This window comes from Heteronotia binoei, chromosome 6 (assembly GCF_032191835.1).
Source record: "Heteronotia binoei isolate CCM8104 ecotype False Entrance Well chromosome 6, APGP_CSIRO_Hbin_v1, whole genome shotgun sequence".
NCBI lineage: Eukaryota > Metazoa > Chordata > Lepidosauria > Squamata > Gekkonidae > Heteronotia > Heteronotia binoei.
The window spans coordinates 82,745,632-82,760,456 of record NC_083228.1 but is presented as its reverse complement, the minus strand read 5'-3'; the positions used below and the strand labels follow the sequence as shown (position 1 = coordinate 82,760,456).

Below are 14,825 nucleotides of genomic sequence, written 5' to 3'. Positions count from 1 at the left end.
ATCATTTATTCTAATTACTGCTTTACCCCCCCTATAGATTTCCCTTACAACATTTAAAAAGGGCCCATCAAAACCAAAGTTTTCCAATACCTGCATTAAATAATTGTGATTTACCGTATCAAACGCCTTATACACATCTAATTTTAACAAGGCCAAAGTTTTCTTATCCTTACAGAACAAAACATTCAATATATTTCTCAATGGATCTGCAATAAATCTACCTCTAACAAAACCATATTGATCTTCCTTAATCAAGTTTGGTAAATATTTTTCTAGTCTATTAGCTAGAATTTTTGTAAATATTTTATAGTCTTGATTCATCAGGCTAATTGGCCTATATGAATTTATTTCTAGGGGATCCTTCTGAGGCTTCAAAATTGGTAAAATTTCAGCTTTTTTCCATGAATCTGGTATTTTCCCCCCTTTTAAAATATAATTAAATAAACTTTGCATTTCTGGTATTATTAACTCTGCCATTTCTTTATAATATTCTGCCGTAAAACCATCCAAACCAGGGGATTTCCTGTTTTTTAACCTTTTTAATACCTCTATTATTTCCTGCCGGGTAATTTCTTTATTCAGGCTCTCTCTCTGTTCTATCGTTAATTTATTATCTAGCTGTTCCTCGAATCTTTGGTTTTCTCCCAAATTGAATAGTTGTTGATAAAATGTAGCAAATTCCTCTCTTATCCGAGCATTTTTAAAAAATTGTTTATCCCCATTTCCCTTAATACATCCAATTTTTTGTTTTTCCTTTTTCATCTTTAAATAATTCGCCATTCTTCTCATTGTATTTATATTAATTCTATGGTACTCATTCTTAACTAATATATCCTTTTTCCACATAGATAATGAATCCAAGTTCTCTAAATCTTTTTTAAGTTTTTTGAATAATTCATATGACTGCCTATTATAATTCCCCTGTAGGTCTTTCTGTATTCGTTTAATCTCATTTACTATCCTACTTCTTTCCTTATTATTTTCCTTTCTAATTCTAATTTCCTTAGCTATATAAGCTCCTCTTATAACTGCCTTAGCCGCATCCCAAACTACTCCTTCTGTGGCTGAATTCCTATTTTCTCTAAAATAGCATTCTATATCCCTTCTTAAGTCCATCCGATCTTTTCCTGTCAAGGGCAGATATGCCTTATATTTCCAAGTAAACTCTTTTCTCTCTTCACTTATTCTAAATTGCACCCTTAAAGGAGCGTGGTCCGAAATCCATAATGGCTCAGTTACTGCCTTCATCACCTCTAACTCATTTGATTCCTTTACTAAAATATAATCTATATATGAAAAAGTCTTAAATCTATTAGAGAAATATGTAGGTTGAGAATTGTTCCCTTCATATGTGAACACATCTTTCAATTTCCATTTCTTAAATTTCAAGGTTTTACTTTTCTTAAAATCATAATTCATATCCCCTGCCACTACCACATCCCCTTCATATAAGTTCTGCAATTTCTGGAATACCTTATTTAAGAAGCTTACCTGACCCATATTTGGGGCATAGATAGATGCTATTGTAAACTTCCTACTATTCAACTTAAATTTCAAAAAAACATATCTTCCCTCTAAATCAGATATTTGATCCAGTACTTCTAACTTCAAGCTAGAATGTGTAAGTATCGCTACCCCTCTTGCCTTCCTAGTTCCTCTTGCTTCCACCCTTGTTTCCCATAGTGTAGAGTTTAGTAGGGGTTTTTTATCTTTTTTACCTTTATGGGTCTCCTGGAGACACACTATATCTATTCCCTGTTTTTTTAGCATATTTTTCAATCTATACCTTTTTAAATCTGAAGCCAACCCATTTATATTTAAAGATAATATTTTAATTGTCTCAACCATTTTCCTTTGTAAATTTCATACATATGTGCTCATTTCTATCCTCTCTTACTTTGATGGTCACTACCTTTCCCCTTCCCCCTCCCCGAAGAAGAACCCTCAAAGGGTGTACAGGTGGCATAACCTCCTGACCTCTTCGTTGCTAAGTTGGGGTCCACGTTCCTTTCCCTTCCTCCCTATCTAATTAATATAACTCATTTCAATATTTCTCTATAAGCCATCTTATTCCAAAAAAAAAAAAAAAGATTTTTTTAAAGTAAATTGAAAGCAATATTAAATTTCCTTGGAGACTCTCATTACTAAGAGCCCCCAGTGTCTTTTCTCAAACGCTTTGGCTTGCTTTGCAGTGTCTGACTCGACTCTCCTTCTTCTTCACTGCTACTTGAAGTGTTCTCACAAGGTTCCTGTTGCTCGTCTTCTTGCTCCTCCACATTTCCTGGTTCTAACGGCCTCATGTTGATTCCCAATCTCTCCAACATTTTTCTTGCCTCTTCTGGATTTTTAGCTCGTAGCAGCTTGCCTTCTTTAAAAACCAAAATCACTGCCGGGTAGCCCCATGAAAATAATATTCCATTTTCAACAAGACTTTGCGTATAAGGTCTTAGTATTGCTCTTTGCTGGAGTGTCTCTGGAGAGAGGTCCTGTCTTACTATAACTTTATTATCATCAAACTGTAAATCCTTCTGAAGTTTCAAACATTTATAAATATTGTCCCTTATTTTCTCTCTTGCAAAAGCCATAATAACATCCCTTGGCTTTGCTCCCAGGCTTGGCTTGGGGCGGAGAGATCTGTGTACTCTTTCTATATCTTCCGTTTGTATCCTTAAATCATATCGCTCAAGCCATTCCAGTAGTTTTGATTCAAGGTCTTTCTGTGTAATCTCTTCAGGGATGCCTGATAAGCGAATGTTTCTTCTCCTTTGACGATCGCTTACAAACGCTAATTTGCTCGTTAGCTCTTTAATTTTGTCTTCATTAACTTGAGCTTTTTTGGCTGCCTTATCAGCCACCTTTTTTATGTTCTTAATTTCTATAGCCATCTGTCTCAGGTCTGTTTTAAGAGCTTTAATATCGCCCCTTACATTCTGTTCTGAAGAAGCAATGAGCTGTGTTAAATCCTTCAGCTCCTTTTTAGTCGCCATGTTCTCTTCTCGCTTTCTGGCCTCCTCCCAGGGAGCGGAAAGTAAAGAGATGATAAGAAATCACACTTCCAAAGACTCACTCTGATTGATGCCCTCCAGGTCTTGCTTCCTTTCACAAATATTTCAAACTGTTTTCAGAAGTTTATCTCTCTTCTTCGATGGCTTAATAACAAATTTCTCCGGGAGTACGTTCTGGGAGCGTCTTAACCGATTTGACGCATGCGTGGTTCCCCCTACAGTAATCCAATCTCGAGGTGACCATTGCATGTATCACTGTTGCCAAGTCATGACGCTCTAGGACGGGGGCCAACTGCCTCACCCGCCTAAGATGAAAAAAAGCGGATTTGGCAGTGGCTGCTATCTGGGCCTCCATTGACAAGGAAGGCTCCAGTAGAATCCCCAAGCTCTTGACCTTGTGTGCCACTTTCAATGGTGCACCGTCAAAACCTGGAAGGGGGATTTCCCTTTCCAGACTGCCACGACCCAGGCAAAGGACCTCTGTCTTCGTTGGATTTAACGTCAACCTACTCAGCCTTTTTTGTTGCCCTGTGTCTTAAAGAGAAGGAGTGGACCTGAGAAACATACACAAAAAAGTTCACAGAAAATAACATGTTTGAAAATAACCTGCATCCCATTCCTGAACACAGAGATTTGAAAGTCTAATGAATTTCTCCAGCATTCCTCAAACATTATTATTATTATTATTATTATTATTATTGAATCACCTCATCCCAGCCAATGCTGGGCTCTAGGCAATGTACAACAAAAGGTACACATAGAATCAATAAAACCAGTAATTTAAAACAATAGGGCTGGTCCAAGGATTTTAGATGCTCTAGGTTAGTGTGGAATGTATTAGTTTTGATACCCCTTTATACTATCTTTATAGTATTTAGAATAATATTAGAATATACAAATGCATTTATTCTCACTATGTGTCTTTGTTCCTAAGCGGCTTGACTTGGCAGCAAAATCGAAAGTAACTCTGGTTAGAGCATCCCTGCATTCTTATCTATAAACTGCCCCTAATAAAGAGTCAATGTTAGGCCTCAAGGTCTGTGGGTTGTGGTGTGATTTAATTTGGGATTGTCCAATGGACTTCTACCAGGTCAAATGATCTTGTTACCTGTTTATCCAATAATGTATGTTTTGTATAATTTGTTTAGGTCACAAAGGGTATAAGACCCCATGTTATTCCTGTATTCTTTGAAGAATTCTTGGGTTTTCGGAGGGCTTTCATTCCTTGGAGCCAGTTCTTCCAGTTTATTAATAAACCTTTTTGTTTGCTTTTCTTCCTCACAGGACTTCTCGTGTGTTCCTTACTGGGTCAGGGGACATGCTAGATCGTGGGTTGCATGATACATTAGGATGTCAAAGCTGTCCCTGCACCTCAGCGAGGTCAAAAGACAAAACGCACTCTCCTCACTGACGCCAGACCATAGGAAATGCATACCAGCTTTCCTAGCCCACCCCCAGGCAAGGTGGTGCCCATCCCCCCATTTCATCCTGTAATGAAGTGGCTGATATGTGATGGCAATGAAGTTTGTATTGTTGTGGGCATCTATTTTTGGCTACTCTTATGGGCCCTAATTGCATTGGAGTACTAAACATGTTAGGAAGGTCTGCCAGTGTGAGGAGCGTTTTTTTGTGAGAGACCAACAATGAGATGTTCGGGAGTTTGCTGTACCTCCAGTCTGTACCCCATGAGGATGGTGAAGGTTCTCAATGAACCACTCCAACCTTGTGCAATGCCAGATTTACAAGAAATACAATTTCCTTCTTAAATCATATGCTGGTGGTGGAAAAGATTGGTTTGGTTTGCATGACTGAGACCAGTCTGGATTAGCTGTGTGTTCTTATCTCAGTTAACCAAAACTGGGAACACAGTCATCACCCCCAAACTGTGGGCAAGGAAGTAGGCAGGGTTGTCATAATCTTCTGTGACACCTTCCCTTTCTGCAAGTTCTTGGTACAAAGAATTTAACATTGTTTGTGTGTACCTTGTGTTGGGTTCCAGGGACTGTTTAGGGCTTCTACCTGTACACTGTCCATCCACCTAGCTCACTCTTAAGTGCCATGACTGAGCTGACAGAGGGGGCCTCTGGCCTGGTGCATCTGTGCCAAGGCTGCTTTGTCTGGCTTAGCTCAGGATCTCCTGGCCACCATGTGGCTGATCCCTCCTCAAATTCCTTACCTTTCACATAATCTGAAAAGCATGCAGTGTTGGCCACCATCTAGGTCACAGACCTTGAGTCCTAACATTGACTCTTTAAGTAGAGTTACTAGGGGCAGTTCACTAGATAAGAATGCAGGGCTGCTCTAACCAGAGTTACTTTCGATTTTGCTGCCAAGTCAAGCCGCTTAGGAACAAGGAAGGAAGAGGAAGATGTCACTGCCATGAGCTACTGAGACACTCTCCTCTACTTTTCTTATGACATCTTCATTATATGTATTTCACTTGTGAAATGGGAGAAATTGTTCTCATTTTCCTTTTACTCCCTTATTCTGGGTCCAGATCAATGGGTTTTTTTCCCTAGAACAATCTATCCACTGCTGACAATAAGCTCCCTGTGTTGCTGAAGCAGCCTCACACCTGAGGCTCCACTAAGCATCTTAATGGCCCTCTGTAAATATTACCCGTGAGACCCTTCTGCTGAAGAAATGCCCACAAACATGAATTGCCACAGCCCTGAAGAAACCTGCCTCTTTACTGACACTGCAGCCAGCTCTGCTTGGAGCAGCGTATCTCAGGGTATTCCATTTTAAACAACTGGTTACATTTTTCTTTCAGATATACTGGGAAAAAATACAGTATCAATTCTGACTTAATGTTTACCATTCTGGGGGCTGACCCCTGTGTACTCACAAAAGATACATACTTTTTCTGGGGCAGACCTTTGAGCAGGAGTGCTAAGTTCCTGTTAGGTTATGATTATAGATGTGGCTCTAGAGTTCCCCAGGTAACAAACTTGCAGCATCTATGTGTTCAATGAGATTTTTTTTAAAAAAAATTATTCTATGATAGTTGTATTTCAAGTTAAATATTTATTGAAACTTTCACAGTTCTACATAATATTGGAATCTAGCCATTCAGGGAAAATCTGCCAAGGCCAGATGCACAAAGCCAGGGAGTGGACATTCATATTTCTCACTTCTTGTCCCACTGTTTGTGATAAGCAGCACATAACAGCAGGGGAGCAAGTCACTGCTGGGACACTTGATCTGTCACACTACACTGCAGCCTTTTTTCAAAGTGAAAGCACTTTATGACATTCTAATCCTAGGTATTTAGCTGATCACCTAATTCACTGGCCAGTCTGAAAGTATCTTGCTTCAAGTCCCAGAAGACTGAGCTAAAAGCAGCTCAGGAGGAGTAAGAAGTTTGTGTAAACCAGTTCTCTACAGGAGCCCGAGGGGCTGTTTTCTGAGGTAGAGGGACCAAATTTGCAGCATAGCTGCTGGTGTTTCTCCTCAGAAGAATCCCCAAGTTTGAAAAAGATTGGACCAGGGAGTCTGATTCTATGAGCCCACAAAAAAGGTGCCTCCATTGCAAACAGTGGGAAATGAGCAAAAAACCAATGGCAGCAGAAGACCAGCACTAGAATTAAAGTCCCAGAGAATCTCTGCAGTAGAAACTGAAGGTGGGGGGCAGAACCACTGCAATATACAGAGTGCCCAGCAGAATCCAGTGCCATTGTGGCAAAGCCAGATCCACAGGACTGATGTGAAGCACAGAATCAAAATCCAAGCAAGGAGAGATTGCAAGACCAACAGAACTATGTCAGTGTACAGCATGCCCAGCGGAATGCAGTGTCACTGTGGCACTGCAAGCGTAAAAGGACTGACCTCAAAGCACAGAGTCACAAGAAATCCAAGCAAGGAGGGGGGATTTTGCAAGACCAGCACAACCAGTTACAATTCACAGAATGCCCAGCAGAACCCAGTGTCACTGGCATTGCAAGCTTGAAAAGACTGATCCCAAAGTCACAACAAATCCAAGCCCGGAGAGGGGGTGGGATTTTTGCAAGCTCTGTGTAATAAAATGGGAACACAAAAGAACCCTGACAAAGGCGGGGCCTATTGACACTGATTAGTTTGAAACTGACAAGAGCAGAGGGAAACCCATAGAAACTCAAGGCACATCAACAAAAAAAAAGAAAAGCAAAAACCAATGCTGGCTCATGATCCAGCCAGAAGCTCTTGAATATATCTGAATAATTTTCAGAATTTTTTTCAGTTTTCTGAAAAATGCTGGATATCTTTGGGATGTACCCAAAAATACCAATAGAGTACTTTTCATGTATATTTTTGGCTCAGGTGTATCCAAATGCACATCCCTACTTAACTTATACGAGTTCTGCTCCCTGAAAGCTGGTGATAATGTGGGACATAAATACAATGGCAGCAATTCCCTATCCTAATATTCCTTCACGTGTTGCTCATTCCTGTCTTGGAGATTGTGTAAGGGAATGTAAAAATCGATATGACCAGACTCTGGCTTACAGTACATCCTAGTCTTGTAATGAGAGAGATTTTTTTTTCCAGACAGAACTATGCAAATGTTATGGTGGTAGGAACAGTGTTCCCTCTAAGAAGAGTTAGCGTGAGATAGCTCACAGATTTTTAGCTTCCAGCTCACACATTTTTGTCTTAGCTCAGGAAGGATGATCCCAGAGCACACTAATTTATGCAGTAGCTCACAACTTTAATGCCAGCAGCTCACAAAGTAGAATTTTTGCTCACGAGACACTGCTGCTTAGAGGGAACACTGGGTAGGAGAGATCTAAGGGGTGAGTATTACTGTCACAATGTTTCTGCCTCATGCTACTCAGCAACTGAGTCCAAGTGGGCCAGCAGAGTGCAAGCATCCATAGCTTTGTGGTAATATGGTAAGTCTTAATACAACAGTATTATACTGATGCTGTTTTCAGGATACTCTTAACAGCTTTTAGTCAATTTATGAATCTGAGGCTGAAATCCTAAACTAATTGCTTTCACAGCTGCTATATCCTTTTCCCTTCAGTCTTGGACTTCTTTCCTCCAACACAACATTCCTAGTTTCATCAACATGATTCCTTACCGGTCACCCTTCTCAGAGTGGCATGCAGCACCAACACTGGCAAGGAGAGTCTTGCACCGAGACAGCAACAGTCGACCTACAGTGAAGTCAAGGCAGAGATTCTCACTCATCTTAGAAGAGATGCAAGGACTCTGGTGCATTAACAACCTACAGTTCAACAACCAGCAGCCAAGATACATAACTAAACCAACCTGCCCAGCACAACATCCCATACACACATTGGCAGGACTGGCTTCTTACTGGTGTGAAAGTAAGAAATGCTTGTATTAAAAGTTCAATTGTTATCATACATTTACAGTTGAAAAGCCCAAATTTAAATGTAAGGACAAATTGGACTTTAATGGCAAAAGTCTGGTTACTTGGAATCAGTATGGAGGTTTTTTCAAAATTAGAATTCATACTAAGAAATTCAAAACACAAGCTCAAAATGTAAGCTTTCGAGTTACATTCTCATTTCACATAAGAAGTTCACACTTTATGCATTTATAAAATATTACATTCATTTAAGCTTCTCAGTATTCTTCTAGGAGATGAACATTCTTTTAGGTAACAGAGCAAGCAACCTGTTTCAGGTAGATAAGATGGCCAAACTACATGATATATTTCAACAAGTTAGGGCTGGGGACCCCCGACCACACTTACTTTCCCCCAACCACTGAGCAACTGCAGGGAACTTCTTTTTAAAAGTCTTGGTGCCTGATCCTGCTCAGGTCTGTGGTGTGGTGGTGGGGGGGAGCTTCTGCCACCCCCATCATTTGCACAAGCTGAAATAGCCCCTGGGGGAATTATTTGCCTCAAATTAAAATTTAAAAATGTATAATTTATTATTTGGATGTTTTACTCCTCCACCCCTCCCCTCCTACTGCAGGTCTCTGCGAGTAATGACATATTAATAAAATCCATAATAAATAAAACAGTTTAAAATCAAGCAACAACAAACAGAACGTAAGAACATAAGAGAAACCATGTTGGATCAGGCCAATGGCCCATCCAGTCCAACACTCTGTCACACAGTGGCCAATATATATATACACACACACACAGTCACTAATAGCCACTGATGGGCCTCTGCTCCATATTCTTATCTAACCCCCTCTTGAAGCTGGCTATGCCTGTAGCAGCCACCACCTCCTGTGGCAGTGAATTCCACATGTTAATCACCCTTTGAGTGAAGAAGTACTTCCTTTTATCCGTTTTAACCAGACTGCACAGCAATTTCATTGAATGCCCACGAGTTCTTGTATTGTGAGAAAGGGAGAAAAGTACTTCTTTCTCTACTTTCTCCATACCATGCATAAACTTGTAAACCTCTATCATGTCACCCCGCAGTCAACATTTCTCCAAGCTAAAGAGCCCCCAAGCCATCTTTCTTCATAGGGAAAGTGTTCCAAACCCTTAATCATTCTAGTTGCCCTTTTCTGGACTTTTCCCCAATGCTATTATATCCTTTTGGAGGTGCGGTGACCAGAATTGCACACAGTATTCCAAATGAGACCGCACCATCGATTTATACAGGGGCATTATGATACTGGCTGATTTGTTTTCAATTCCCTTCCTAATAATTTCCAGCATGGCGTTGGCCTTTTTTATTGCAATCGCACACTGTCTTGACATTTTCAGTGAGTTATCTACCACGACCCCAAGATCTCTCTCTTGGTCAGTCTCTGTCAGTTCACACCCCATCAACTTGTATTTGTAGCTGGGATTCTTGGCCCCAATGTGCATTACTTTGCACTTGGCCACATTGAACCTCATCTGCCACGTTGACGCCCACTCACCCAGCCTCAACAGATCCCTTTGGAGTGCCTCACAATCCTCTTTGGTTCTCACCACACTGAACAATTTAGTGTCATCTGCAAACTTGGCCACTTCACAGCTTACTCCCAACTCCAAATCATTTATGAACAAGTTAAAGAGCATGGGACCCAGTACTGAGCCCTGCGGCACCCCACTGCTTACCATCATCCACTGCGAAGACTGCCCATTTATACTCACTCTCTGCTTCCTATTAATTAGCCAGTTTTTGATCCACAAGAGGACCTGTCCTTTTACTCCATGACTATCGAGCTTACTAAGGAGCTTTGATGAGGAACTTTATAAAAAGCTTTCTGGAAGTCAAGGTAAACAACATCTATTGGGTCTCCTTTGTCCACATGTTTGTTCACCCCTCAAAGAACTGTAACAGGTTAGTGAGGCAAGATCTTCCCTTACAGAACCCATGCTGAGTCTTCCGCAATAACTCGTGTTCATCAATGTGCCTACTCATTCTGTCCTTGATAATGGTTTCTACCAACTTTCCCGGTATTGAAGTCAGACTGACTGGCCTGTAATTTCCCGGATCTCCTCTGGAACCGTTTTTAAAGATTTTAAAGATTTGCTACCTTCCAGTCCTCAGGAACGGAGGCAGATTTCAATGAAAGATTACATATTTTTGTCAGGCGATCCACAAGTTCAACTTTGAGTTCTTTCAGAACTCTTGGATGTATGTCATCCGGACCTGGTGACTTATTAGATTTTAATTCGTCTATCAGTTGTAGGACCTCCTCTCTTGTCACCTCAATCTGACTCAGGTTTTTCAACACCCCTACCAAAATAAGTGGTTCTGGAGCAGACAAACATTTCTCTTCTTCCACAGTGAAGACGGAAGCAAAAAATGCATTCAGCTTCTCAGCCATTTCCCTATCCTCCTTCAGTAATCCTTTGACCCCTTGGTCATCCAAGGGTCCCACTGCCTCCCTGGCTGGTTTCCTGCTTCTAATATATTTGAAGAAATTTTTATTGTTGGTCTTTATGTTTTTTGCAGTATGCTCCTCATAGTCCATTTTTGCCTGCCTGATCACAGTCTTGCATTTGATTAGCCACAGCCTGTGTTCCCTTTTATTAATCTCACTTGGACTAGCTTTCCACCGCTTAAATTAGTCCTTCTTACCTTTTACAGCTTCCATTACTTTGTTTGTTAACCATGCAGGCCTTTTCTTATACCTGTTTGTGCCTTTCCTAACTTGTGGTATATATTTTATCTGAGGTTCTAGGATTGTAGTTTTAAATAGCCTCCAAGCTTCCCCAAGGGTTTTGACTGTATTTACCTTTTCACATGCCTCCTCATCTCAAAGAATTTACCCCTTTTAAAGTTAAACGTGGTTGTGCTGGTCTTTTGGGGCAACACTCTATTTATACAAATGGTGAAATCAATAATGTTATGGTCACTGCTCCCAAGCGGTGCGATCACTTTTACATCTCTCACCAAGTCTTGGCATTACTTAGGACCAAATCCAGGATCGCCCCACCCCTGGTAGGTTATGAGACCATCTGCTCCATAGCACAGTCACTGAGAGCATCTAGAAACTCAATCTCTTTCTCTCAACCAGAACACATATTGACCCAATCAGTCTGTGGGTAGCTAAAATCACCTATTACGACACAGTTTTTACATTTAGTCGCTATCTTTAATCTTTCCATCATATTATAATCGTCCTCTATCTTTTGATTTGGTGGGCGATAACAAACTCCCATAGTTAAATTTCCTTTTGGGCCCTCTATTTCAACCCAAAGCATTTCTAGAAGGGAATCTAATTCTCTGACCTCAGTCTTACTGGACTGTATACCCTCTCTGACATACAGAGCCACCCCACCTCCAACCCTTCCCTCCCTATCCTTCCGATATAACATATCCAGAAATCACTGTGTCCCACTGTTTCTCCTAATTCCACCAAGTTTCTGAAATTTCCACAATGTCTATGTTTTCTCCCAACACTAAACATTCCAACTCACCAATTTTACTTCAAACACTTCCAGCATTTGTATACAAACATCTATATTTTCCCAGGCAAGCTAGGCCCGTAACCTTCCTCCTGCTGCCTTGAGACTTTGGCAGACAGTCCATACTGTTTGTCACCATCTCAGTGGACAACTCTGAGTAGAAAAGTTACAGCTAACCCTTCATCTCTTTGAGATGAGTCCTCCCAAAACAGAGACATTTCATCTCCTGTCGGCTTTCCCCCAAGATTTAGTTTAAAAACTGCTCTGCCACCTTTTTGATTTTAAGCGCCAGCAGCCTGGTTCCTTCTGGGACAAGTGGAGAGCGTCTCTTTTGTACAGCTCCCGCTTGTTCCAGAAAGCATCCCAAACTTAAACCCTTCCTCCCTTCACCATCGTCTCATCCACACATTGAGACTTCTAATTTGTGCCTGTCTCTCCTGCCCTGCACGTGGAACAGGTAGCACTTCTGAGAAGGCTACCTTGGAGGTCCTGGCCTTAAGTCTTCTGCCTAGCAGCCTAACTTTTTCCTCCAGGACCTCACAACTGCATTTCCCCACATCGTTGGTGCCAACATGCACCACGACCACTGGCTCCTCCCCAGCACTGTCTATCAGCCTATCTACTACACGTGTAATGTCCGCCACCTTCACACCAGGCAGGCAAGTCACCATACGGTCAGTACGCGGTTTTGTCACCCAGCTGTCTACTTGCCTAAGGATCGAGTCACCAACTACCAAGACCCCCCCCCCTCTCCCTGCCCAGGGATAGTTCCTTGGTGCGTAAGGATACCCGCTCACCAACTGAAGAAGAGGTCCCTTCTGAGGGCACATTCCCCTTATCCTCAGCACGGTGCCCTGTTCCCTCTCGCCTTATGCTCCCTGGAAGCAACAGGGCTGCCATGTTCAGAGTGGGGCTCATCTAATATGCCCCCGAGAGTCTTCCCCGAGTGCCTGACTGTCTCTGCTTCTCCAGGTCAGTCACCTCGGCCTCAAGGGTATGAACTCGTTCCCTGAGGACCAGGAGCTCCTTGCATCGAGAACACACCCAAGACTTCTGTCCTGTGGACAGATAGTCATACATGTGACAAAACACTGGAAAGCCCCCACCTCACTGCTGGCATTCTACCTTCATGATAGCTTTTTAAAAAAATATACAGTCCCCTTTTAAATCCTGTTGTTTTTGTAACTTCCCTTCTGGAGGGTCAACTTACCTTATTGGGAACACAAGGAAAAATAGGAATCTGGATTCCTGGTCCTTACACAGCCCCCTCAGCTTAATAATGCAAAGAGGGTGGGGAACACAGCCACTCCTAATCAATCAGCAACAATCACCTTCAGCCCACTCAAACCAAACAGACAGCAGTTCCCCAGCAAACACAAACTCAGAATTATCAGCAGTCACACAAACTCAGAAATTCTCAGCAACTTCCCCAGCTGCTTAGAAAGCCAAACCTCACCCTTATAGCACTTACTCTGCTCTCTCTCAGAGCTCTCTGAAATGTACAAGCAAAACTAGCATCCATTTTGTGTTGGATATTTATTTATTTATTCCGTAACTTATATCCCGCCCTTCCCACAAGTGGCTCAGGGCGGCTTACAACAAATAATAAAACAATAAAATCGGAACAAATTAATACATTTAAATTCAAACTGTTTTACTCCTCATGTGTCTGACAGTAGCCATACAGAAAGGTATCTGTGAACTTCCTGCATTGTGCAGGCGGTTGGACTAGATGACCCTTCCAAATATGATTCTGTGATTCTAGGGATGGTACAAGTTTAGAGCCATAGTGGGTTACCTTGTAATCCTGAACCCAGTATAGAAAAATTACTGGTGTTGCAGAGTCGCCTAGAGCCTTTCAGCTGACAGTTGAAATGGATTCCTTGTTCTTCGAACACAGTCTGGAATATTAAGAGAAAGACTTTAACATGTCTTTAATTACTGATGCCCCCACACCAACCCAGATCTAATTATTTTGGGTGTAAGCCATGTGATATTGAAATTATTCTGGATGTGAATTATTCGAGTGTAAGTCTTGCTGGCACATAAGCAAAGGCTACTCCTATGTTATGGCTACATTGCGCTAGCTACCATAGACCAAAATGATCATTCAAAGAAATAGCATTTCATCAGCAAGAGACCTGAAGAAGAGCATGTTCAAGAAATTATCCCAGTAGCTTTCCATGACTTGCATTTGCCCCAGTAAAGTAAACAGAAGCTTGGGCCAATGCAATGATTTGCTGTTCTTCCCATCCCAACCTTTCACTATATGGCTATATCCACACACAGATTTTTCTCCTCATCATCCATTCTCCATACGTCTCTCTTTCTCACTATGTTCTTGCTGTAACTTGCTTTGGTACAATTTTTCCAAAACAGTGAAGCCCAAGTGACTTAGCAAGCTGACTGGATGGGAATACTGCTTTTATTTATTCTGTACTGTCAGTTTGAATAATATGATGTGCGTCTGTAACTTCATTGCAATTTAAAGATGTCCAGAAGTTTGTATTTGCATTTGGACCATACATTATGAATTTCAGTGTCCTAGTATATGACTAGGGGTTTTATGCATGCCACAGCTGTATATAATCAAGAGTATTTAGAATGTGAGGTTTTCTGACAGTCTTTCTGAATGTCTTGAAAAGCCAGCTTTGTTTGTGGCTCATTGTGATTAAGATGTTCTTATGAATGGGTAAGTTGATTTTATATCTAAATGATGACATATGATAGTGATATCTTGAGATTTGTTTAAGGCATACAAATTGTAGAGCAAATGTTTTCAGAATGTTTTTGTACATCTGACAGATGGTGATTGACTCACATCTTTCTGTCCTGTTACCTGAAGAAGCAACACATGAAATGGCTGATCTCAGCTAGCGACCTGTTGTCACTTTGGGGACATCAGCAGACTTAGTTCATGGTCCACAAGAAATTTCGAAAGAGATGGGAGTCTGTATATGAAGGTTTATATTTTGGACTGTGGACTTTATGAATCATCT

The 14,825-nt window shown here is 41.3% G+C and overlaps 1 protein-coding gene across 2 annotated transcripts in view; it reads right to left on the bottom strand.

The window, feature by feature from the left end:
• The window catches only part of SCLY (selenocysteine lyase), a 30,807-nt gene that overhangs the window by 3,083 nt on the left and 12,899 nt on the right, over positions 1-14,825 (bottom strand). The window contains exons 10-11 of one of the 2 annotated variants that reach the window (XM_060240862.1): positions 13,625-13,727; positions 8,068-8,143 (exon numbers count right to left, since the gene is read on the bottom strand). In XM_060240862.1, the coding sequence (XP_060096845.1) occupies positions 8,068-8,143; positions 13,625-13,727 (179 nt within the window). The remainder of the gene's footprint in view (positions 1-8,067; positions 8,144-13,624; positions 13,728-14,825) is intronic. The other variant, XM_060240863.1, reaches the window with a different exon arrangement.